This window comes from Emys orbicularis, chromosome 16 (genome assembly GCF_028017835.1).
Source record: "Emys orbicularis isolate rEmyOrb1 chromosome 16, rEmyOrb1.hap1, whole genome shotgun sequence".
Taxonomy (NCBI): domain Eukaryota; kingdom Metazoa; phylum Chordata; order Testudines; family Emydidae; genus Emys; species Emys orbicularis.
The window spans coordinates 12,010,430-12,036,466 of NC_088698.1; the positions used below are offsets into that span (position 1 = coordinate 12,010,430).

Below are 26,037 nucleotides of genomic sequence, written 5' to 3' on the forward strand. Positions count from 1 at the left end.
TACTGCCAACTACTGTTCTCATGCAGACAAGGAACTAGAGGAAAATATGTATGCACAGTTGAAATGAAATTTTGCAATGGAGCAACTGTTTCAAGAGCATTTTGTATTTTTATTCCCTTTCTCTCTTCCAATCTATCCAAATGTTACCAAGGTTAAAAGTAAGAAGCTTGAGGTGGAAGAGACCCATTAGATTGTCCAAGTCCATTTCAATACCGAAACAGTCTGATTACATCTTTTTCTTAAATCTCTTTACTAATGCCTCTTCTTTCTCTACAACAAAAGGAGTGCCTCAGCTTCACCTTTGAATATTTTAATAAATCTGTTTCCATGTGTATCTTCTTTTCTAACCACTTCCTTTAGTGCGTTCTCCCACTCTTGGGTAAAAAGGATTTTCCTTTTAGTAGCCTCTACTTCTGTGCCAACTAGCTTCCTTCAGTTCATTTCATTTGTAAATTTTTCCTAGTTTGATATTTCTGGATTGGGAATCCATGCTCCTTTTATATAGGTGTTCAGCACGTTATCACTAAGATCACCAAAGATGTCTATATGTGTATGGCTCCATGAACACACTTAGCATTCTATTTATTCTCTATCACTGCCTAATCCCTGAAGTGCCACCGCGTGCAGAACTCTTCCGCCAAAGGAAGCATCCAATTAAGCTTGCAGGTCTATCTTATACAAGTGGTAAACATATTGATAGAGGTTCAAGTGTGCCTTACAAATTCCATCAGACTGCACTGAGACGAACTGTATATTTTGAGTGCCCTTCTGACATCTACAGAGTATTGAACACAAGTGCTGTATTCCATACACATGTAGACGGTTACTTAGCCAAGGTGTCCTGGGGAACCTTCCGGTGTCAGGATAGAGTGAAGTCTATTTTCTGTTGAATGCAGTGCGCTATTAGTGCTGCAATGTGGGATTTTAAAGTCCGATATTTTAGATGTATTGTCAAGCCCTGACTTAGGGACTTCAGAACATATCTTTGGCCTTGACTTGTACAGTACTGCATGATTGCACCTCCATTGGTACTTGAACCCATGACCAGGCTCTAGAATACAGGCTGTTGGGCAACTTCATGTGATGTATGTAAGGTGGTGTAGAAGGCCAGCCTTCCCTTTTCAATTACTTCCTTTTAAGTGTCATGCAGCTAAACTTCACTTTTCTGGCTCATGTTCAGAACTGGACCCCCAACTGCATAATCTCTCCTGCAGGGAAAGAAGATGGGCAGATAGACCAATAGACTGATCAGGTCAGAAGACCAAGGCTCTTTGGACACTAAGGAAAAATCAGAATCACCTGAGCTTTGTATCATTTTGCAGAGTATGAATACAGGTGGCAAGACATACAGAAAGGATTTCAGCCATCTCTTGGACAGGATGTCAATTGCTGTACCCTTGTGGTTCCTTCTCCTGGAGGTGCCTTGTTGCTCAATCTTGACATGATTAGATCCAGCGAGAGTGCACCCAAAAACCTGACTTGCAATTAAAAAAATAATCTTGAGATGGAGGCTCCACTTGCTTGAGTATATTAACTGTCTGCTGAGCCAGCTTACCAGGACAGTAGATTTTCATTTTATGAGCGCCTGTCATGGATCCTTCCTCCTTTTGTACTGATTTCCTTTGTGTGTGTGCACCCCAGATGTTCAGGTGGCATCTACAGTTATCAAAATGCTGCTCTGGCTCAGTAATCCTGTGACAAGCTAGATACATATTGTTCTTTAGCCATTAGCACAGAGACTTAGCCATCTTTCCTGGAACGTAGGTGCCACAGGTTGATAAATTGGTAAAATATGCCAGGGCAATTAGAGAAGAAAACTGACAATTTCACATGTAGAGTCTTGCCCAACAGCATGACACTTAGAAACAACAGTCCTTGGCTTTTTTGTAGTTAGGGACCTCTTTGGCTGTGTGTTTAGCATCCAAGCTCTTTCCTCTGCAGAGAGCTCTTTGTGGCTCTTGCTATCAATTCACACTCTACAGTGAAAGATCAACTTTTCCGGCATCTACTGATTCTTGTACTGACTTATGACAATACTGTTCTTATCTAAATATTGAGCTGCATACTGGCTAGCCATTTCCATTTATTCTCTGTGAGGGCACTCTTAGATATAAGCAAATCATCCAGCAAGGAGTAGACATAGATCTCATCTTGTTTGAGAAAGTTTACTGACGTTACTAAGTTCTTTCATAAAACTTATGTATATTGCTAGGTGAGAGTGTATTAGAAATGACAGCTACTGTAAGGAAAGCATCCTCTTATAAGACAGGGTTATAAAGATGTATAATCATATCATGTCTCAGCTTGATTGACAACAGCATATCACCTTAGAACAGTGTTCTGCTGCTTGTGCAGGGAAAGCCCCTGACGGACCAGGCCAGGCTGGTTTGTTTACTTGCCGCGTCCACAGGTTCGGCCGATCGCGGCTTCCAGTGGCCGCGGTTCGCTGCTCCAGGCCAATGGGAGCTGCTGGAAGTGGCGATTGGACATACTGGCCACTGCTTCCAGCAGCACCCATTGGCCTGGAGCAGCGAACCGCGGCTACTGGGAGCAATGATCAGCCGAACCTGCGGACACGGCAGGTAAACAAACCAGCCTGGCCAGCCAGGGGCTTTCCCTGCACAAGCGGTGGAACAAGTTTGGGAACCACTGCCTTAGAAGATAACCAAAAGAGTGAACCTAAGCATTTCCCTCTTGAATCCCAGTTCTCTCACACATCAGGAACTTTGGCCTAAATTTTCAAAAGTGACAAGTGATTTTGTGTAGCCAACTTCAGACACCTTAAGGCACCTGATTTTTCAGAAAGTAAATGCTCAATATTACTTAAAATCTGGTCTTCTTTAAGATAAATTGCGACACCCAAATGTTTAGGCAATATAAAAGTTACAAGCCTCTTTGGAAAAAAGTTAGGCATTTAGGTCTGATACTGCCTGCATCCTCCTGAGCCTTTGGGAACCAGGAAGGGAGTAAGGACCCAGGCCCACCTCCACTCTCCAAACTTCCTCTGGTTCCCAAATCTAGACTGATGGGTTGCTGCCTCCATATTTTTTTTTTTTTTTAAACAGAGAAGAGGTAATTCAATAAAGGAAGATCATAAATCTGCATGTGGGAGTCAATAACTATCACATAGCCCTGATGTGCTATGTTTAGTACCCATTTGTCCAATCTAGTTGGGATTCTATCTTTGCTAACTTTGTGCAACCTGCTTACTAGGTAGGGCTCTAGTCCAGTGGTTCTCAAAGCCGATCCCGCTTGTTCAGGGAAAGCCCCTGGCGAGCCGGGCCATTTTGTTTACCTGCCGCACCCGCAGGTTCGGCCGATCGCGGCTCCCACTGGCTGCGGTTCAACGCTCCAGGCCAATGGGGGCTGCAGGAAGGGCGGCCAGCACATCTCTCGGCCCGCGCCACTTCCCGCAGCCCCCATTGGCCTGGAGTGGTGAACCGCGGCCAGTGGGAGCCGCGATCGGCCGAACCTGCGGGTGCAGCAGGTAAACAAACCGGCCCGGCCCGCCAGGGGCTTTCCCTGAACAAGCGGCAGACCAGCTTTGAGAACCACTGCTCTAGTCTACTGTAAATCTATCTGGAGACCAAGCAGTCAGCAGGACAATACCAAGAGCTTTCTTTGAAAGTCACCCTTACATCATCCCTGTCAGGTTTTATTCCACTTTGCTTTAGCACTTTGGTTTACTCCCGTATTTCCCAAACGGGACGCATGAAAGGCTTGGCTTGCATCCTCTTATGCATCCTAGCGCTGGCCAAGGTCTTTCTGGACAACTCCTTGATAAACCATGTCCACTCACCCTCATAACAATCTTCCTCCTCAATACCTGAAGGACACTAATAGTTGGTTTGCCTGTATGTCAACCTTCAGTCACCTTATCCACATGATTGTAGGACATCGTTTTAGATCCCACTGTTCTGTGAAAAAATATTAGGGTGTCTAATTAAGCAATTGCCAGGAAAGAAAAATTCCCCAATGGTGCTCCCTGGCTATCTGATTTCCTTACTTTTAAGGAAATTAGCTCAGACAGGGAAACTGTCCAAGCCAGTAATATCCTGGCAAAAGATGTAGAAGTTGCCATAATTTCTTCTCAGGGAAGAATCTCTTCCTAGGTGCATTAGATCCTTAGACTGCATCTACTTTGGCTAGACTGCATCTACTTTGGCCTTAACCATATTCTCATTCAGTCGCAATGGAATCCTCTAAAGCTGCAAGCAGCAGAATATACAGCTCCAATGGAAAATATTTGGCTTCTTCACTCATTTTCTTCCACAAGAAGGAGGCTTCTCAGGAGTGTTCCAGGCCTGCTAGTATACTTCAAGGGAGATTCAAAACATTAAGACAAAAAGGCTTGTTCTCCTGAGACTTGGTGTCAGTCTGACAATTGTCTCTCTTCCCAAGAAGGGGATATGGAATTCTCCAACCTACACTTTTTTGGGGGGTGGGTTGGGGTGTGTGGGTGCTTTTCTGTAAAAATCTCCTTTGATAAGCTAGGTTCCAGACATTCACGGAATGATGATGGGGAGGAAGAGGGATGGATTTCTAGAAGATATGTTCTAATTCAAACAAACATTAATTCAGGGAAGTCCTATGGCCTGTGTTATACAGGAGGTCAGACTACATGATCACAATGGTCTCTTTTCTGGCCTTCCAGTTTATGAATCTGCGTTGCTTGGGCCTGCTCCATCAAGATATTAGAGATTTGATTAGTTTCTCTAGGATCTGCTCATTCCCTTAATCTGAATGAAAAACAACTGATAGTCAGGAGAAGCTTCCAACACTTTCCTCAACACGAAGGGAGGACAAGAGGATTTTTGCTTCCTTTTGGGTAGAACATGTTCAATTTTGCTTCTGTCCTTTTAAGATATTACATTCTTAGCCCTTATGGCTGATGATAACCTTCTAAATGAACTGAACATAAGCCAATGCAATGCTGTCCTCTTTGTAGAGCAACCTGAAACAGCTCTGCAAAGTACTGAAGGGACACCACTATCTTGAAATTTAGTCATTTAAAAAAAAGTTTAGAATAGTTTCACATACTATGGCTACTCCTGAGTCCACCTTACCATATATGGCTTTACCATCACAGTCTCCTATTTTAAATCCTTGTTTGTGTGTGGAAGGCAGAGAAAACTGATTGCACAGAGGACAGAAATTTAAGTTGTCAGTGACCAAATTCCCCATTAATATTGAACAGGTGGTTAAACTAAAAGAAAGTTTAACTGTAAACATTAAGTATTTCACTAATGATCACTTTAACAGAAACACTGATTTAATGTAATTGGCACCAGTGGTAGCTAGCTACTGGAATCATAGAAAAGTAGGGCTGGAGGAGACCTCGAGAAGTCATCAAGTCCAGCCCCCTGGAATGAGACATGAAGAGGAGTTCAAATCCCCAAAAGGTTGTCCCCTCCAACTACAAAGGGAAGGATAAGAAAAGGAAGGAAACATTGTAACAATGATTTTAATGTACCATGTAATTTTGAAATTCTATGCAAATTGCTATGTTGAGAATATTAAGACTGCACAGATAAGTGCCTCAAAAGCTGGACATATGGTCGAAATAGGACTTAACCTTAACATTGCTTTCTTTTGCAGATGCATTACAATACAGTCTTTAATTACATGATCACATTTCTCAAAAATACAATTTTTTTGTAACTTTGTAGCATCTCGTGCTAGGTTTTCATTTTAATATGCTTTTCATTCTTTTATGCTCACATTTTCATTGCTACAATGGTGCAGCAACTCTTTACTGACTGAATTTCTACATTAAAAGTTCTCTTCTCTGTAATTTGCGTATTTTAGTAATTTAGGCCCCAATATTGCCAACGTCGATGCACATGGCTAAAGTTAAGCATGTGTGTTTGTACAATTGAAGCTTTAATCTCTATGTACTATATGTAGTCTCTTCAATAAGCTACAAAGTTTTCTTTTGTGAAATTAAATGGATGAGGCAGTTAGCTGTAAAACTATTTTATCTAGAAACGTATGTAGCTCATGCATGCCAAAAAAATTTCAACATTGCTTTAGGCTTTACTCTTAAATGTGGTATGCTATGTATGGAGGGTTTATTCCATACTTTTCATATAAGTGACTTTCATGGACTGTCTAGCATACAAGTTGTAGTACAAAATATTACAAGAGGCTACATGTGTTTAAGAAAAAAATTGTATATCAGAATTCAGAAATGGTACGTAATCAGATTATATCACAATGTATATACACAAGGCACAGAATTAAAGGTTACACATGCAACCTTAACTAAGTATTTCCTGACTTGAATGTTGAGCTACAAACAAAGTTTTCTTAACTGAATGGAATTTACTTTTGAAAAAGAGTAGAAAAATCCAAGAGTTAGCAGACCCGCTGGCTTTTAAAAAAAATGGTAACAAGTAAATTCCATAATCTGGAAGCTATTTGGTTTATAATCTGGAAGCTATTTGGTTTAACACCACTAGATTCCTTGTCCCAAGCACCTTCTGAGGCTTATATGATTGGGGCCCCTGTCTTGGTGCCATGCAAAATGTGCAGCAGCCCTCCTTAATCTCTTCATTGCACTCTTCCTTGTGCTAGTACATTAGCCATAAACATGTACAGCCATAAAAATGAAGCAGTTTTTCTAGCTGGCATTTTATGAATTTAATAAAACTCCTTGGTAAAATATACTGTGCAGCATGGAATTCTCAAACTATTTTCAAATCAAAACTCTTTGCACCAGAACACTCAAAGACACTTCTTAACGAGAGTTATTTCCACATCAAATTTCATTGTGTGTTTACTTCTGGTCATTTCAACAATAGTTTTGTTCAAAAGAGGTCACAAGTTTTGGAAAAGAATTTCAATTTCTTTATGTTCAAAAACATCTGAACAGTATTTGCTCAAACTTTTGAAGACTTTTTCCATACTTTCAGAGACCAAGACTGGAAAACTGATCTCCACGCAAGCACAAGCTTGCTGTGTTGCTTAAGGCAGGTCTTTTCTTGGTTTTGTTTTATGCTCAGGGTATGTCTACACTACCCGCTGGATCGGCGGGTAGTGATCGATCTATCGGGGATCGATTTATCGCGTCTCATCTAGACGCAATAAATCGATACCCGAACGTGCTCCCCGTCGACTCCGGAACTCCACCGCTGCGAGAGGCGGAAGCGGAGTCGATGGGGGAGTGGCGGCCATCGATCATGCGCCGCGAGGACGCGAAGTAAGTCAATCTAAGTTGATCTAAGATACGTCGACTTCAGCTACGCTATTCTCATAGCTGAAGTTGCGTATCTTAGATCGATTCCCCCTCTCCCCCAGTGTAGACCAGGCCTCAGTCTGAATGATAGTAATTCACAGAACAGCAGCTGTAAACAGATACATCTGGTGCCACCAAATTACATGCAGGGACAGACCCAAATCTTCTATTTGAAATATTAGCTTTTAGTATGAAGTCAACAAAATCTGTGGTGACTGAGAACTCAAGATAGAACAGCCAAGCAGGCCTGATTTGCAATAAACACAGGACTGAAATCAAAATATGGTTGTTCCAGAATCCTGGAGTTAAACAGAGTCACAATATGCCTGCTTGCTGTGCAGAGAAAGAGAGAATAGCCACCAGATGCAGGCAAAGTGATCAAAGCATTTGTGGACAGAAGTGGATCATTAACAGGAGGACTAAGAATTAGGGCAGAAACCCCTCTCACTTTGGAAACTGCATATTCTAAAGTGTTAGATGGTGACTGAGTCAGCCAATTATTGTTTCTTTTGCACATCTCTACCGTTAACAATTTTCATGTAGTTTTGTATTACCTTATTTCTCAAAATCAAACAATAATTACTAACAAGAGCATCTGCACCGGAGTCAACAAGTATTTCAGACTAAGAACTACCAAATATGGACTCTCTTCATCAGAGCATTTCAATCACATCAGCACATGGCCAGGAGAGAGCACAGGATTAAGCTTTGCTATTGTTCTACACGAACAGGGCAGTAACTTCCACTACCAAAAAGAACAGAGGAGCTATCCCTGCAATCATTCACGCACTTCTGTTAATGAAAGAGGATCCTGAAGGAAAAAAGCTGAACAACTGAAATACACACCTTTACTCTTCAGAGGGCTTGCCATTTCAGTGCAGCAGATTCTTGAAAATTCTCCCCCACTTCGGTTTATCTGAGGCTTCTCCTGAAATAAAGGAACAAGTCACCACCATAGCAGCAACACCTGAGACTAACTGGTAATTATAGTTTTCAGAGTCTATTCCTAGACTCCAGGGACTGTACCTGTTAAGCCAGGCCTAACTCTGGACGCAGTAAGCATTAGCATACCACATAATATGCTAGGCTTTTTTGGGGAATGAGGGAGAAAGTCATGCATACACCATAAGCACACTTACAAGTGTGGTAATACAGGCAAATAATTGAACTGTAAGCACTTAATATGAGAAATTCTCCTTCCTTTCTGACCCACTGCCTCATCACATCTTTCCTCTTAAAAAAAATTTTTTTTAAATCCACTCACTGTTGAAGATACTGCATTAGTCTTTCCTATCCTCAGGAGGAGACAATTCCAGAGAAGATTTAAACTCAGCATCAGTAAAGCCTTGCCAAAGTAGCAACTAAAGCAGGAAGTGAGTTTAAATACAATGGAAAGCGTCCCAATATGAAACAGAATGGTAATCCTTCATCAAACCCCAAACCAATTATTATAATCCCTCTCAGTGGAATCCCTTGTGCAGATGAAAAACGCACAAGAAAATATTACCCTCTTCACTGTACTACCTTAACTTCAGCATTTTCTGACTACTTTAATTATACAAACTTACTATTGCATTAACAGTTTTTTGCATTATGTTTCCTAAATTTTGTTGAAGGATGAAGGGAAACACACAAGCACACACATTCTATAGGTACATTTCTTGTAATTACTATACTGCTGTCTCTAAGAACTACACACTCCTTTAAATGCACCACTGAAATATGGACAGTTCAAGAAATTTGCATATAATAGAAGCACTGGTTTCCCCCTGAAATGGTTAGAGGGACTAGGGAGAAGAGTGGGGACCCATCTCTCTCTCAGGACAAGGAGATTATCCCTAGGACCTGTTTCTCAGCCAAGAAAAGGGGTCTACAGAATTGCATAAAGACCTAATTTTCCACCCAGGAGAGTGAATGAGCAGTCTGGGGACCCACGCCCCCCCAGTCATTCATTTAAAAATTTTACACATTCTCAAGGCCCCACTACTTGGATGTTGGATATTTGAAATGGATGTATGATAATTGATCACTCACTCAAAATTAACAAAATTCTGAGAGAATAAGAAAGCTAGAATGGCTGAGCAAGGATACAGCAGAGCCAGGTGAAAGTCTATGGAAAACACGTTCTTTCTGACCTAAACAGTATCTTCATTAGCACTCATATCTTTTTTCATCCTTGCCTGGCTCAAAAATGGATAAGGGGACTTAATTCAAACTTAAAAAACAAACACACACAAACTTCAGAAAAATATCTTATCTTTGACAACTGAGCAGTCATGAAAAAAAAATGTAATTAAAAAGGTGAATATTTTAAGGAAGTTATGAGCACGTGAAACAGGAGGTTTTAAGCCATTCTTCAACCTTAACTACAGCTTTTTGCTCTCAACCAAATACTGCAATAATAATTTGTGGTCAAACAGCAATATTAAGTGTCACATATCACTGTACATTTAAGAAGGCATTTGCTAATATGTTTAGTTTCTTTTAATGTACTTCAGTTAAGTAGTTTTCACCCAGATGCACATGAAAGCGAATTCATTAGTAAAAGCACTAGAGTGTGAAGGCCCTAGAAATTCATCAGTAAAGGCACTAGGAAAGGCCAACTATGTGTTCCTCAAAAAAATTATTAATGAACTATTATGCATTTCTACAACACTTTCCATATGGAGACCTCAAAGTGCTTTCAAACATTGTCTCAATACTGCTTATAATATTCCTTATAATACTGGAAAGGAAAATGACTAAGTGACTCATACTAAGTGTCACAGTAAATAAGTTGCAAAGCTAAGAATAGAATCCAGGCCTTGTAATATTGTACCCTGGTTTTGAACTGCTAAATCGCAGTTTCCTTCTTAAGGCAACAGCAGTGTGACAATCATATTTATTAACTCCCCTGCAATAAACCCTCACCCTCAAAATTTTAAATGCAGACATGCTCCAGAACTCACAAGTGGATAAAAAGGAATGTTTAACAAAATATTTTAATATATTTATCTATAAAATGACCTATTCATGTACTAAACATTCACGTACTAAACATTCTCTAGTATATTTTGTAAAATAATGAAGTCTTAATCAATAGGAGCCTTAACTACAGCATTTTGCTATTTAAATCCTTGCTGAGAAATGAAGAGAGAATTGCCTTTGTGTGTATGAATTATAAATGTATCCACATTAGCAAAGTATTATATTTAATTTGCAGTGATGGGTGAAGCTGATGGATGCAGAGTGAAGACTCTTGATGGAAGAAGCGTTTTCTATTTTGTCCCTTGGTGTAAGCTCTGGCTCGTGTGCACTCTAGCTTTAGCAGCTACTTGACATGTTGAAGCCCATGTCACTTGTCCAGAGAACAAATTTTCAAACAGAAGGAGCAGTCAATTCACAGCTGTACTGTCCAATATTTTCAGAGCATAGAGGAGCCAAACCAATTGAGACATTTAGACTTTTTTCCCCCCAGTGATAAAACTCCAAAATCCACTCCACCTCACAATGTACGTTTCGGGTTTTATAAATATCTAGAGCAAATGTATATAGTTATCTTGTCTTGCCCTCCACACTAATTTTCAATTAATCAAACCCAAAGCCACAGAAATAGTTGGAAGATGAATCAATGATGCAAACTAATGTAAAGTCAGTCTACAGTGGCTCTACTGAAAAGAAAAATAAGAACTTTGAAAAATAGAAAATGGGATTAGTCATATGATTAGGAAGATTTCACTATGAAATCAGCTTTTTTTGGAACTGTAGAGAACCATCCTTGTTTAAAAATAAAAATTCAAAACCAACTTCAGTCTCCCATTGAAAACATGCTAAATTTAAATAATTCTCTAGTACAACTCCTACTATTTGCTTTGTAGTTTGTGTACCCATTACTGCTGCTACTAGGAAAAATAGTTTTTTGTTCACTACCCCCAGCAAAAAAGCCAAGTAAAAAAAAAAAGTATGAAGTGTGGTTTTATACAATTAAATTACTACCAAGCTTTGACTTAAATCTCCTCTCTCACACAAATTTTTAAAATGATAGGGGATTTGGGGGGAGAGATTCTGCTCAGGGAGAAAGAAAACAGCAGATGCAATTGTAAAGTTACGTGAACATCTGTAACATTTAAACTACCTTAATATGTATTATAAAGATATCAAAGAAACCTAAATGTCATCATATGACCACATTATGGAGAGACAATTATTTCTCAGAAATTTAAGTTTGAAGTTCACTTCCTGGTATAAGCTCAATTTTCAGTTCCTTACTTTAATCAAACTTTCTCATTTACTGTATTTACATGCTTTCAAGTGTTTGGAATTCCTTGTGCCAAATAGTAAAACCTGTAACACGGAATTTTCAAGTTAAACAATTTTTTTTTAAATAATACTTCAATGTTTGTGGGGGTTTTCCCCAGTGAAGTGTTAATTTCAATTTTATCTCTAAGCTCACAAACTTTTTTGCCTTGGAATAATAATTGGAACGTGAATGTCTGCTGGAGGAAAAAAACAACATATGAGCTGAGAGGCCTTATTATTTGAAAAAGGAAATAGAGACACTGATCCACTGTCCAATTATTGAAGAGTTGAGTTGAAAGATACAGCAGACTGCAGAGACTGTACTTAAGACATAAGTGATGTCATATATGGTTTCAGCATAAGATCTAGCACTGCTAGTTATTTTAATCTGGTACCAATAGCATGACCACATAATGGCTAATTTTGTTACCTGTATTATGACATTTTAGACTACAATGTATCCTCCTCAACAGTTGGGAAGAGGGACATTTGGCATTTGTGAAGGGTTTTTTTTAGGGCTGTCAATTAATCACAGTTAACCCACGCGATTAACTCAAAAAAATTAACCATGATTAAAAAAATTAATCGCGATTAATCACACTTATAACAATAGAATACAAATTGAAATTTATTAAATATTTTTGGATGCTATGATGGCAAGACTTAAAGAAAGAGAACAAAAAGCACATTGACATCGAGTCCCTAACAAACCCCTCTCTGCTATGTTCAAACATTCACTGTAATCAATTTCTTTCTTACCTGTCTCAACCACCACTTTTCTTCAGAGGCTAAAGCACAACATCCAACAAGCTCTTCCTCAGCATCTTGTGTTTCTTTCGCAGATCGTCTCTCTTCCTTCTGGCTCCCATTAGCACAAGTGTCCTGCTTCCCCAAGCTTCCACTTTTGGCCTCTTCGTTCTCAGCAAGGTTTCCAGCCCCCATAGACTCTTCAGAAAGGGATCCTGCCAGCCCATCAGATGTAAGCTTGTCCCCATGATCCAGGTTATCAGTTTCCTGGGAGCAATTTTCCACCCCACTAATCCTGTGGGACTCAGACAACAAACTGCTACTATGTGCTAGCACAAGTGTTGATGCTTCAGGTTTTGTATCTAGTCTAACATTAGGATCAGACCCAGCAGTAAGCTCAGTAGAGATGCTGACTGGCAGTCCAGTGTACAATTCCTGTACCACAGCAGACATGGAGGAATCAAGGGGATGTGGGTGGCTTCTCTCTTGGGACTCCACTCCAGATGATAGCATCAGGCAGCTGAAGACTGTGCCTTTCTAAACTCACCCTAAAAGTAAAGACAACACTAAATCACTACACAGACACACACATATACACAAAAGTAATCATTGTTTTTGTTGTTGTCCGGGACAAAGGTACATACGCCCGAGAAGCACCAACAAAGGGACAGATATTTAGAAAGTTTGGTCCCTTTTTAAGGCACTCACAGTAGGGCTCCTCCTCAGTCAGCAAACCAAAATGTTCAGCCAGGTTCTTTGAATATTAACTTGAGCCTGAATAAGTAATAAGTAATATAAAATGCAGTATGTCAACATTCTATTGTAACTTTGCCCTAATAAAAAGTTTAAACCAAAAAATAAAAGGGTAAGTGCTTCAAATGTGTGTGTTCAATAAGAGTATGTTCCAAATGAATTCCTGGTAAGAAAGTGATTCTACAATTACTGAGCGCTAGAGTAAGTGCCACACAAACCATGAATAAGGTTATTCCTCTCTTCTCACATCAGCAGTTCCTCCCTACCCCAACATCTCTTCTTAGCCTAAAACTAAGACCTTGTAGCGTGTATGAGCGTCTAGGAAATGGGAAGAGAGAAAATGGAGAGAAAAAGTATTTACTAGCACTTGTGGACCTAAAGCAGGGTGTCAAACATCCTACCAGTTTGATGGTAGTAGCCAAATTTCCTTTACTTTTCTATATTTTTAAAAATTTCTCTTTAGATGGAAAAGCCATACAAGAAAATGCATCCTAACACATGCACTATCACTTGCCATTCCTTGTGACTTCCCCATTATAAACAGAGGAAAAAGATGGTGCTATCACTAGGTTTGTTATCTAAAGTGAACCTTTGATTCATCTTATAGCCCAGAGCCCAACTCATCAGTATCCAATGGCCAATACTATGCTAGCAATAGCCATGCTCAAACAGTTATTGCTAGTACAGTTCTAACCATAGTGTCAGCATGACCACAACATGGTCAGCCACAAATTCTCTGAACTACATTAAGTAAAGGGTCACTTAAAAAAAAAATTTAAAGAGCCCTGATGCAAGAATACTATATACTTAACACTGACATGCTCATGAATCTCCATTGAGAGTTTCTACACAAAGCTAGGTCAGGTGGCACCAATCACTCAGCTAACAGCCAACAGAAGGTTAATAAAACCCAATCCTATTACTCAAATGTTGATCTTGCTGCTCTTTACACAGCTCAGAAACGTAGATGAACATCCATCAATTGTGCTAGCTCAATATTTCTATGCTATACATAACTAAAATCCCCAGGATTCTAAAAAAACAATAGGGGAGGAGGAATTTTGCTCAAAAAAATTTAAAACCTTTATCTTCAAAAACTTACACCATTTCTAGCAATACTGACTAGCATATGGCTAATTTTAAGAACAACAACATAATATGGTCTCAGTACACTAATGATCTATAGATAAATACAAACACTGACCACATACAAGTTAAATAAACACTAGGCATGGTTTCTTTCCTCAAGAATTGGTAATAAAAACATATGGGTTAAATTCTACAGACCCTGATTTTTCTCCCTCTTTAAAATGACAATATCAGCTGTAAGCAAAAGACAGCTGAGAGGTTGCAGAATCTTAGCATTTATTTACCAAAGGTAGGAAGAAGGACCCATTTGCTAAAACACTCCAGATTTATTTTCTTCTAGTCCTGTCTTACAGCACACGAAAAACACATTCCAGTCGTCTACAACACCTTTTCTTGTGATCCTGAAATGCTTTACACACACAACCTCTGCCAGGTATTAGGGAGGTTAAGTAACTTGCCCAAAGTCACATTAACAAAGTGAGTTGCAGACACAGGAATAGAACCCACGTCACCCAAACCCGTGACCTGTTGCAACATCTAGAAAGTGGCCCACCAAAAAGCAAACAATATAAAATAAAATTATAATATATATATACATACACACACAAACAAGCCTTAGGAGGTCCACTTCAATGAGACAAAAGAAAAGCAGAAAAGGTATCAAAGATATTTTCTGTCACAGAAGCTAACATTTTTACTGTAATCTGGCACTTGTGGATTTTAATTTGTATTCTACTATCAATGGGCTTTCCACCGTCTGACTAGTGACACTGTAGGTTACACAAAGGCTAATCCCTTAATATTTTGTTTGAAAAAGCCTAACAAACATGGAGACTAGCTTTGTCACTGTTAAATTAGAAATATTATGGAAAACTGCTGATTATATCACTGTTCATGAAACCAGCAACCCTAAAAACACTTATGACCCAACGGATACTGACCACTGCACCCAAAGCCCTTCTTATGTATGACGAGTTTGTAGACCTTGTTGGTTCTCATTTTGAATCAGGTACTCCAAGTAAAGAGGACAGATGACATCTTGTCTCCCTGGTAAGTAAAAACAAAAACAAAACAAAGAAACTCAGCCCTTTTCTTATTATAAAACTCTTCTACAGCTCTACATTTCAAGAGGAAAACCTTACAGATTCCAGTCTCAAAGAGCAACACCAGCAACACTGAGGCTCCATAAACAACGCATTTGTACCAATTCCATAGCTGCCTCAGATTTCCTATTTGTCAATATGCTTCACGCTGGTCACTTCGGACTTCACAGTCACTATTATGATAGAATTTGGGTCTTTCACATGAAAAAGACAGGACACCACACTTTGAACTAAAGAACAATTTCTATTAGCTGTTGACAGTACAACACAGAAGCACTTTCTCTCTCACAAACTCACACACACACATACAATCCAGAATGTAAAATTCAAGCCTAACCCTTTAACCAAAATGCTGCAACTTTTCTGGGCTGCAAACTCTCCATAATCCCTCAGATCAACCCCTGCCCCCCATGACAAAACCTGGGGTCAATACCTCATCTCGATGACACAACACACTGCAGAATGACAACCCCTTGGTCAGCAAAAGGCCCCCAGCCAGCACTGCCCACTACTCAGACAACTACAGGAATCAAGGAATCAACAATTAGGGGTGTCAGATCTCCTGCGGTCCAATGCTCCACCCTACCCGTGGGAATGAGCCCCCTGGGGGAGCAGACACTCCCCAGCAAACAGAAACATAGAAATGAAGGGATAGAGGGGACCCGGTCCAGTCCCCCTGCGCTGAGGCAGGACCATGTAAACCTAGTGTCTCCATCCCTGACAGGTATCTCTCCGCCCCCTCACCCCAACAATGCAGTGACCATGCCTGAGGTGGACCCAACCCTATCGCCTCCCCCAAAGAGAAGAGACCCCCCCACAATCCTAGGGAGAGCGCAATTCCTCCCATCCCCATGACAACTACACCCCCAGAGGGGAGGCAAATTCCCCCCCTCCCCGCGGAGAAGGAGATGAGTGATAGGCAAATAAACCCCAGAGCCAAAAACTACGGGGGTGGGGGTGGGGGAAGGGCAAGAGCAGGCCCCGGCTCCCCGATTCTTACTGCTCCTGGCGGCGGCTCGAACCAGGACAGGGGGCGGCTCCCGAGAAGAATCACCAGCACGGCCCACAGACCTGCCTCACTTCCTCATCCGGGACTTGCAGAGAGAGCGCGTGTGACGTAACTCCTAGCGCGGCACCATAGAGACGGGAGGGGAAAGAGAGGCTTCCTCAGACAGGGCCGCGTCACGGCGGTAGGCGGGGCCCGTGGTGTGGGGAGGTCATCCCCCATTCCCGGCTCGGGTAGCAGTAGTAGATCCTGGCCCTGGGGCGGGAAGGAGTCCTTCTTAGCTAGCTCCCTCGCAGCCCCCAGGGGACAGTATCAGACAACTTAGTGCACCTCTCCCGCTGGCCCCACTTCACCACAGCAAGACTTACCAAGATTAAACAGTGAAATACATAAAGTCAGCAGCACTGCATCACATATAAATGGCTTGTAGTCTACAAGCAGGTAAAACATGCCCAGGTTCCATGCTGATGGGCAGAAACACTCATAACAACATGCTACTTGGTGGCATGATATAGTGGAACACATGTCAACTCCTGCAATAAAACAAAATTTGTCCTGTTATACTCAGCATGTGTGGATGAAGAGACATCAAAAAAGTTAAATCCATGCAAAGTTTGACTGTTCATTTCTCAGAAATAGACAAAGAAAGGCATGAAAACTTTTTTTTTTTTAACATAGCCACTCATGTTCCTCAGAAAAGATACATCACGTACATTCAGATTTAGGCTCTGATCCTTTTCCCATTGAAAGCAATGGCAAAATTCCTATTGAGTTGAGTGGGAGCAAGTTTGGCCCTTTATCTGAGACTTCACATTTATTATTATTTAAAATATTTATCTCATAATCAAACCCCTAAAAGCCAAGCCAACTAGAGCCCCATCATGGTAGGCACTGTATAAATATATAATGAATTACAGACCTTGTCTCAAAGAGTTTACATGCTAAAAGACAAGATCTGGCATTTCGTCTCATTCCTTTTTCTGATCCCTAAGATCTGCAGGGCTCTTGTCCCCACAATAGCTATCCTAAAAGCATATGTTTTCCCATTATTTCTTGAAGTTACTTTCTTTTATCCCAGTTCTGCAAATCTATCCATGTGAGAACACTTTTATGCCCTGATTAAGACATTAAGTTTCTATACAAATGCAGGGGTCTGCCAATGATGATCAATTTGCAGGATTTGGTCTTTGCTGATTTACAGCCTATTCTTCTTGGTCCAGGAGAAAAGAACCTGCATGACATAGGAAGGAAAGAGGACTGAGGGAAAGTAAGAGAGAATAGAGAGAAAAGAAAGAAGCAAAGTTTTTAAGTTGACTTATAGCAGTCTGGCAACCTCTTTTGTTTCTGTTTATAATTGTTCATATTTAAAAATTGAATATTTAATTTCAACCTAACAACCAGATGGTGCTTACTTTTAACTAACAAGTAACAATATACTGGTCTAATAAACTCATTGGGCCTTCAATCTCAGAATTTATTCAGCCCACTCTGGGGTTATTTTATTTTCTAAACCGTAAACTCTTTCTAGTTACCCCATCAAAGCGGTCAAACAGGCAGCACCCATGGCTGCAAAGTTCTAGAATGCTTGGTATTATGAAGCTAAATGCTTGAAGCTGAAGAAGTGGGTTTTTACCCACAAATGCTTATGCCCAAATTAATCTGTTAGTCTTTCAGGTGCCACCGGACTCCTCGTTGTTGTTGTGGATGCCGATTTACACGGCTACCCCGATACTTGTCTGATGCTGTGCCCTGGGGGCTGTATTGTTCAGGTTTGGGAGACCGCGAGGGAGCTAGCTAGGAAGGACTCCTTCCCGCCCCCCACCCCAGGGCCAGGATCTACTACTGCTACCCGAGCCGGGAACGGGGGATGACCTCCCCACACCACGGGCCCCGCCTACCGCCGTGACGCGGCCCTGTCTGAGGAAGCCTCTCTTTCCCCTCCCGTCTCTATGGTGCCGCGCTAGGAGTTACGTCACACGCGCTCTCTCTGCAAGTCCCGGATGAGGAAGTGAGGCAGGTCTGTGGGCCGTGCTGGTGATTCTTCTCGGGAGCCGCCCCCTGTCCTGGTTCGAGCCGCCGCCAGGAGCAGTAAGAATCGGGGAGCTGGGGCCTGCTCTTGCCCTTCCCCCACCCCCGTAGTTTTTGGCTCTGGGGTTTATTTGCCTATCACTCAACTCCTTCTCCGCGGGGAGGGGGGGAATTTGCCTCCCCTCTGGGGGTGTAGTTGTCATGGGGATGGGAGGAATTGCGCTCTCCCTAGGATTGTGGGGGGGTCTCTTCTCTTTGGGGGAGGCGATAGGGTTGGGTCCACCTCAGGCATGGTCACTGCATTGTTGGGGTGAGGGGGCGGAGAGATACCTGTCAGGGATGGAGACACTAGGTTTACATGGTCCTGCCTCAGCGCAGGGGGACTGGACCGGGTCCCCTCTATCCCTTCATTTCTATGTTTCTGTTTGCTGGGGAGTGTCTGCTCCCCCAGGGGGCTCATTCCCACGGGTAGGGTGGAGCATTGGACCGCAGGAGATCTGACACCCCTAATTGTTGATTCCTTGATTCCTGTAGTTGTCTGAGATTATGGAGAGTTTGCAGCCCAGAAAAGCTGCAGCATTTTGGTTAAAGGGTTAGGCTTGAATTTCACATTCTGGATTGTATGTGTGTGTGTGAGTTTGTGAGAGAGAAAGTGCTTCTGAACTGTGTTGTACTGTCAACAGCTAATAGAAATTGTTCTTTAGTTCAAAGTGTGGTGTCCTGTCTTTTTCATGTGAAAGACCCAAATTCTATCATAATAGTGACTGTGAAGTCCGAAGTGACCAGCGTGAAGCATATTGACAAATAGGAAATCTTAGGCAGCTATGGAATTGGTACAAATGCATTGTTTATGGAGCATCAGTGTTGCTGGTGTTGCTCTTTGAGACTGGAACCACTTAGGCAGTGGTTCCCAAACTTTAACAACCTATGAACCCCTTTCACTAAAATGTTGTGTCTCGTGAACCCCCTGCTAAAAATGAATATTTCCAGGGAGTTTCTTCTTTACCTGAGTATAAATTATAAAAGCATGATCTTGGAAATATAAAATTTGTTTTTATGACATTCTTATTGCACACTATTTATTATTAATTATTTATCATTACAGTATTTTTATTACATTATGAAAACGGCAACACTCTTCCAAGATCTCACTTCCGTAGCTTGTATCACTTTGAATAAGTCTGTTCTAAGACAAGGCTCCTATGTTTCATCAAGGAGTATCAGATGTGAAACAGCATTAAGGTATTTAAGAAGCCAACTCAAAGAGTTCCTCCTACACAAGTATTCAGATCTTGAACAGTCCAGGCAAACAACGCACGTTACAACAAAGCTTAAACTTGTTTTTCATAATAATTTTAAAAACAGCAAAAAATATCCACCTCCCTTTCCATTTCTTATAAGGGGTCTTGAAGTTTAAATCTGCTCAGTGTGATAGATACACTTGCTTTGATCTGCTTAGCTCTTGGAAGACCAGGGGCTCCGTGCTGCTGGCCCCGTGCTACCCGGAGTCTCTAGGGACAGCCCTGTCTGCCATTAGGGAATTTTTCCCCTGAGAACCCCCTGTAACATTTTGTGAACCCCAGTTTGGGAACCACTGCCTCTGAGTTCCTCTTGAAATATAGAGCTGTTGAAGAGTTTTATAATAAGGAAAGAGCTGAGTTTCTTTGTTTTGTTTTTACTTACCAGGGAGACAAGATGTCATCTGTCCTCTTTACTTGGAGTAGCTGAGAAGAACCAGGATTCAAAATGAGAACCAACAAGGTCTACAAACTCGTCATACATAAGAAGGGCTTTGGGGGCAGCGGTCAGTATCCGTTGGGTCATAAGTATTTTTAGGGCTACTAGTTTCATGAACAGTGATATAATCAGCAGTTTTCCATAATATTTCTAATTTAACAGTGACAAAGCTAGTTTCCATGTTTGTTAGGCTTTTTCAAACAAAATATTAAGGGATTAGCCTTTGTGTAACCTACAGTGTCACTAGTCAGAAGGTGGAAAGCCCATTGATAGTAGAATACAAATTAAAATCCACAAGTGCCAGATTACAGTAAAAATGTTAGCTTCTGTGACATTAAAATATCTTTGACACCTTTACTGCTTTTCTTTTGTCATTTTGTCCTCCTTTTTTGCTATCCCTATTGCCTCTTGCTTAGCCACAGATTTGGGAGAGGCTGTAGTGGCCCAGTAGTATTGCTGCACATGGATATGTGTGGACTCCGAGTTTGTGGGTCCCACTGGCAGGATCTAGGAGCTCTGTGTAGGGTTTTCCACTTTATTCTTGTTGAGGTTGTGTGCGAATGGAGCCTTTCATTTGTCCGGAATGTTTCCTAGTGGTCAGTCAAGAAGAGTTATTGATGTGTTCCTGAGAAAAATCTGATCATACAGCTCTCACTGCTGCCTTGATAAAAGTCATGGTCATGTAGTTACAAAAGTTACATAGGATTCAAAAACAGCATTTCATAAATGTACTTTCTGGAGACTTAGATGCTCAGTTGCCCAGCCTCTTTGTTTTGTTTACCCACTGTCACTTTGGAATCACAATCACAGCATATTAATTAAGTTCTGTTAATAGTCCTTTATAATTCACTGTATCCCCACCAATGTTTTAAAACTGAGAAAAACAAAAGAAGTGTGGAGATTTTGGGTATTAAGCCGAGACTGGTTCCTCTTGCAAACAAATATTGTATGACAATCCTATGACTTGGAACAGCGGAAAGGTCTTTTTTCCCCAGAATTATCCTGCCTCTTCAGTCTGGTCAGAGTAGTTACTGTGTGAAGGATGTACTGAGTGGTAAATTAACAGATGGATGTGCAGCATATTACAGTGCATAAGTTCCTGTGTTTTCATTTTTATCTGTTGATTGCAGGCTGTCTCACTGAATTGCTATCTTTGTCTTCCAGATGACGAATTAATGATGAACCCCAAAGTGTTTCTTCACATCAAGCTGGGAGATGTTGTTGAAATTGCACACCCTAATGATGAGTACAGGTGAATTGTCTTTCTGCTAATATCACCAAGTGTAGCTGGAGCACCTAAAATACTAATCTCTCCATTCCTTTAGTGTGTAACAACTTGAAGAGTGAGTAGACACTGAGGGACCACTGGGTATGCCATACAGATATTTTGCTGCAGCATAGAGCTATATCTTTCTGTTTGAAAGGAAATAAAGGGGTGACTTTATCAAATGGCCTTCTTCTGTAGTCTGACATGTTCCATGTTATGTGGCATTAGAGGCTTTGCTGGCCATACTTGGGATGAGTAGCAGCTGTTCTTGAAGTAGTTCCTCAGGCCTTTATTTTCTTTCTTGCTGTTACATAGCGATGGTTCTTTAATCCCATGGGTCCTGAGGTATAGGTTTGTATAATAATAATTTAGCTCTTTTAGGGTAAAGAACGGTAACGTTGATCAGATCAAGGGAAAGAGATGTTTTAACTTGTTCTCTTAGAAATTGTTGGGTTCTGAGTACCTTTTCTGCTAGGTGAGTATTGTTAATGCTCTAGCTTATCCCCTATGCAGTATAACTAGGTGCCTTTATTGTGATGGAGGAATTCAAACCCTCCATGGTGACAGCAGGGTAGGTGGCTGGATTCTCCATGTCGTTGTTCACCTTCTCTCTCTTGTGTTCCAGCCCTCTGCTCCTGCAAGTGAAGTCACTTAAGGAAGATTTGCAAAAAGGTAAGACTCCAGACTCTTGTAGTGTGACTATAAGGCTTAACAGAGGAAATCACAATGAAATTAACCACAATTTCTAGGTTTTTTTTTTTTTTTTTTTTTAAATGACTCTCCTTATTGTAACTTGTCAAATCTCTGCTTTTCTCGTGGATCAATTGGGGGCTGCATGCCTGCTAGCTGCAGCAAACTGCTTGGAAGACAGGACAATGCAGTTTCCATTCACACTGTTCAAGTGGAACGGGGATACCTAGATCTAAAATGTATTATCAAAATAATGGCTTGCTTTGTATGTCCATAAGCAGGGCCTGTTCTCTCATTGGGGCTGTAGCAAGAGATGGATTAAATGGGAATAAGTATGCTCCCATTTTTCTCTTCCTTATGGCAGAAACTATAAGTGTGGATCAGACTGTAGCTCAGGTATTCCGACTGAGACCATACCAGGATGTCCATGTAAATGTTGTCGACCCAAAGGTATGTAATGTTACAACCGTGAATAACAATATTTCCATCTGCCTCAGCATTAGCACAGGGGCAGTCCATTTTTTTTGTCAAGGTGCATATTTCTTCGTCAAGGTCCAGACTCCAGAGAAAATAATAAAAATAATAACAATAATGATAAGTAAATAAAAAGATTTTGGGGTCTGTTCAAAGGCATCTGGTGGTCTGGATTTGGCTCACGGTCTGCCTATTGACTACCCCTAATTTAGCACAAATGGGAGTCCTTCAGATATCTTGTTTGCCTTAGAGTTAGAATTACCCCCGCCCCTTTTTTTTTTTAAATGGTATTTTCTCTTGTGCTTCAGATCAGCGCTGGGGGTGGTGAGTGTGCTTAGACCTTTACTTTGAACTTCACTAATCCCCAGAATATGCCAGCCTGCCACTCACGATTGTCCCTGCATTCCAGCCATATGAGCTTTTTCAGTATTTGTACTGTTAGACCTTCCCTCTTAAGAGCATTTACTTGCTTTGAAAGGGCCTTTCATGTAACATGAGGTCATATAAGAGAGTGTTGTATTGGGAACACACACTGAAATCTATGTACTGATTCCTTTTTAAGGATGTGACTCTTGACCTGGTGGAGCTGACCTTTAAGGATCAGTACATTGGGCGTGGGGATATGTGGCGACTGAAAAAAAGCTTGGTAAGGCCTATGATTGTAATGTGTGGGATGGAGGGGACACTGCCTTTTCTCACTGTTCATGAGGCATGAACATGGCTATCCTGCAGAGCTATGGAGCACTGAGGAAAAGCTCAAGGGCAATTGCTTCGGAGAAATTTGCCTCATTCCTTTCTGTGCACTAGTGAGTGGGACTTGAGTGAGAACTGTATGTAACAATATTACAGTATTTAATTAAGTTGCTTCACAACTTTTTTCTGGAAAATAGTGTTCATTCCCATGGATCACTGGTAGCCAACAGTATTAATGGCTGTTCATCATATTCTAAATTATTTTGACTGAACAAAGAGTATTTGGGAGAGGTTGGGTCCAAGTGAACGTCAGCCAAAAATGTGCTAGAATTAACTGTTCATGAGATTGCCACTTGTTAGACAACAGCTGAGGATTCCCACATTTCTGTATTCTGGAGTGCAGCCAGTGGCCAATCAGATGAGCAGTATACCAGATAAATGATAGCTGTTTCTCTTGCTCAGGTGCTCTCTGCTATATTAAACTATGTCCATTTACCTACACAAGCCCTAGCAGAATACTCTCTAGGTTGAGATGTTAATTGTAAATGTGCTAAGTGGCCTCCAGCTTTTAAGGTGGACTTTAGGGAGGGTGATCAGGGTCTCAGGGTTCTAACAACTGTTTCCTGTGAATCATTCTAGTTGCTTTGAGAGTTATTGCTTTTTCCATCATCTATAACTCTTCTGTCTTAGGTCAGCACATGTGCCTATGTCACCCAAAAAGTGGAATTTGCAGGTATCCGGTGAGTGCTGAATTGTCCTGATTTATTCTTATGAGTAGATGTAGAGAAGTGTTTATATGTAGAGATATTTGGCTGCACAAGTAACTGAAAGGAGAAATGCTTTGGGGGTTTGTATACCATGTTTTTAACTCTTCTAGCCATTAGTTAATTAAAATGTCAAGGCAGAAAGCTGATGCTTTTAGCCATCCTGCCCAGGTACAGAAAACTTATCTGTTGTTGCCTATGCCATTAAATCAGTGAGCTCAGCACACCCAATATGAGAACAAACAAAGGGTAGGTATATTTTCTGGACTCAAATCTCTGAAATATCTTATTCCCTAGTATATTCCCTCTTCCCATTTCAATGCTCTAAGTATCCTTTTTCTCCCCAATTTACCTATTTAATAGATTTGTGGATTATAAAGCCAGAAGAGACCATTGTGATCATTTAGACTGGCTTTCTGATTAACACAGACCATGGGACTTCCCCTGAATTAATTCCTATTTGAACTAGATCATATCTTTTAGGAAAACATCCAATCTTGATTTAAAAATTACCAGTGATGGATAATCTACCACAACCCTGGGCAAGTTGTTCCAGAGGTTAATTATCCTCATTGTTAAAAAATTTGAGCCTTACTTCTAGTCTGAATTTGTCTAGTTTCAGCTATAGATTCTTGTTATAACGTTGTTCGGGAGGTTGAAGATCCCTCTATTATCAAATTTCTGTTCTCCCCTGTTAGGTACTTTAAAAACTGTGATTAAGTGACCCCTTACCCTCTTCTTTGTTAAGCTAAATGGATTGAGCTCCTGGGATCTTTCACTCTAAGGCATATTCTCCAATTCCAATCCTTTATTCATTCCCATGGCTGTTCTTTGAATCATCTCCAATTTATCAACATCCTTCTTGAATTGTGGACACCAGGACTGGATACAGTATTCCAGCAGCAGTTTCACCAGTGCCAAATACAGACATAATTTACTCTACTCCTACTCAAGGCTGCACAGTTTCCAAGCATCCCACTATCCCTGTAGGCCACAACATCACAATGGGAGCTCATATTCAGCTGATATTATCAGCCATGACCCCCAAGTGCTTTTCAGTGTCACTGCTTCCCAGGATAAAGTTCCCCATCTGGTAAGTGTGGTTTACATTCTTTGTTTGCGCCCAGCTTATCAAACGATCCAGATTGTTCTGTATCCATGACCTGTTCTCTTCATTGTTTACCATCTCCCATTCTTTGCACCATCTGCAAACTTTCAATGATAATTTTGTTTTCTTCCAGGTCACTGATAAAAATGTTAAATCATATAGAACCAATCCCTGCAGGACCCCACTGGAACCATATCCTCTGTGTCCCCCATTTACAATTACATTTTGAGATCTGTCATCTAATTTCTAATCCATTTAATATGTGCCATGTTACATTTGTATCATTTAGTTTCTTAATGAAAATATTGTGCAGTACCACATCAAATGCCTTTCAGAAGTTCAAATATATTAATCCACATTATTCTCTTTATCAACCAAATTTCTAATCTCATCAAAAAAGATATCAAATTAGTTTGCTGAGATCTATTTCCCATAAACTCATGTGAATTGGCATTAATTATATTACCCTCCTTTAATTCTTTATTAATTGAGTCCTGTATCATTCATTCCATTATTTTGCCCAGGATCAATGTCAGACTGACAAGCCTATTACTACCCGAGTCATCCCATATACCCTTTTTAAATATTGGCACAGCATTAACTTTCTTCCAGTCTTCTGGAGCTGTTTGATCACTAACCTCCTTTACTTCATGTGTTGTGCCCATACTGTTTCCAGCAATGAGGATGATGCTTCCTCTAGAGACTGTCACAGCTGCTCTTATATCACCCAGAGGTGTGGGTGTAGGCTTTCTCTGCTATATGCTGTTTGATAGATATCTCTATTGGTGCTGGTCAAAGGAGTGATCATGCTAGTGCAGAACACTAAGCACTAGGCTGGCCTTGGGAATTCTGTTGGTAGTGATCCCTCTTAAGTCAATGACTGATGTGGCAGAGGGAAGTGTACCAAATGAGACATGACCTGTTTGTCTGAGAAACACTGGGCCTCATTACAGGAATAACTGAATGTAATCAGCTGTTTACTGTGGCTGAAATTATCTTGAGCGCTTTCTGTTCCAAGAGAGCCTTAAAGCCTATTTCCCATAGTTACACTGTGGTTTATACT

At 40.9% G+C, this 26,037-nt stretch overlaps 2 protein-coding genes across 2 annotated transcripts in view; one reads left to right on the forward strand and one right to left on the reverse strand.

Annotated features, from left to right (window-relative positions):
* Positions 1–16,290, reverse strand: part of PRR14L (proline rich 14 like) — a 33,147-nt gene extending 16,857 nt beyond the window's left edge. The window contains exons 1-5 of the mRNA XM_065417923.1: positions 16,208–16,290; positions 15,641–15,727; positions 15,046–15,151; positions 12,275–12,810; positions 8,084–8,165 (exon numbers count right to left, since the gene is read on the reverse strand). Coding sequence (XP_065273995.1) covers positions 8,084–8,165; positions 12,275–12,775 — 583 coding nt within the window. The 5' untranslated portion in view covers positions 12,776–12,810; positions 15,046–15,151; positions 15,641–15,727; positions 16,208–16,290. The remainder of the gene's footprint in view (positions 1–8,083; positions 8,166–12,274; positions 12,811–15,045; positions 15,152–15,640; positions 15,728–16,207) is intronic.
* Positions 16,291–18,218: 1,928 nt separating this feature from the next.
* Positions 18,219–26,037, forward strand: part of DEPDC5 (DEP domain containing 5, GATOR1 subcomplex subunit) — a 59,066-nt gene continuing 51,247 nt past the window's right edge. The window contains exons 1-7 of the mRNA XM_065418054.1: positions 18,219–18,301; positions 19,928–20,045; positions 21,143–21,230; positions 21,871–21,917; positions 22,300–22,385; positions 22,972–23,055; positions 23,793–23,842. Coding sequence (XP_065274126.1) covers positions 19,988–20,045; positions 21,143–21,230; positions 21,871–21,917; positions 22,300–22,385; positions 22,972–23,055; positions 23,793–23,842 — 413 coding nt within the window. The 5' untranslated portion in view covers positions 18,219–18,301; positions 19,928–19,987. The remainder of the gene's footprint in view (positions 18,302–19,927; positions 20,046–21,142; positions 21,231–21,870; positions 21,918–22,299; positions 22,386–22,971; positions 23,056–23,792; positions 23,843–26,037) is intronic.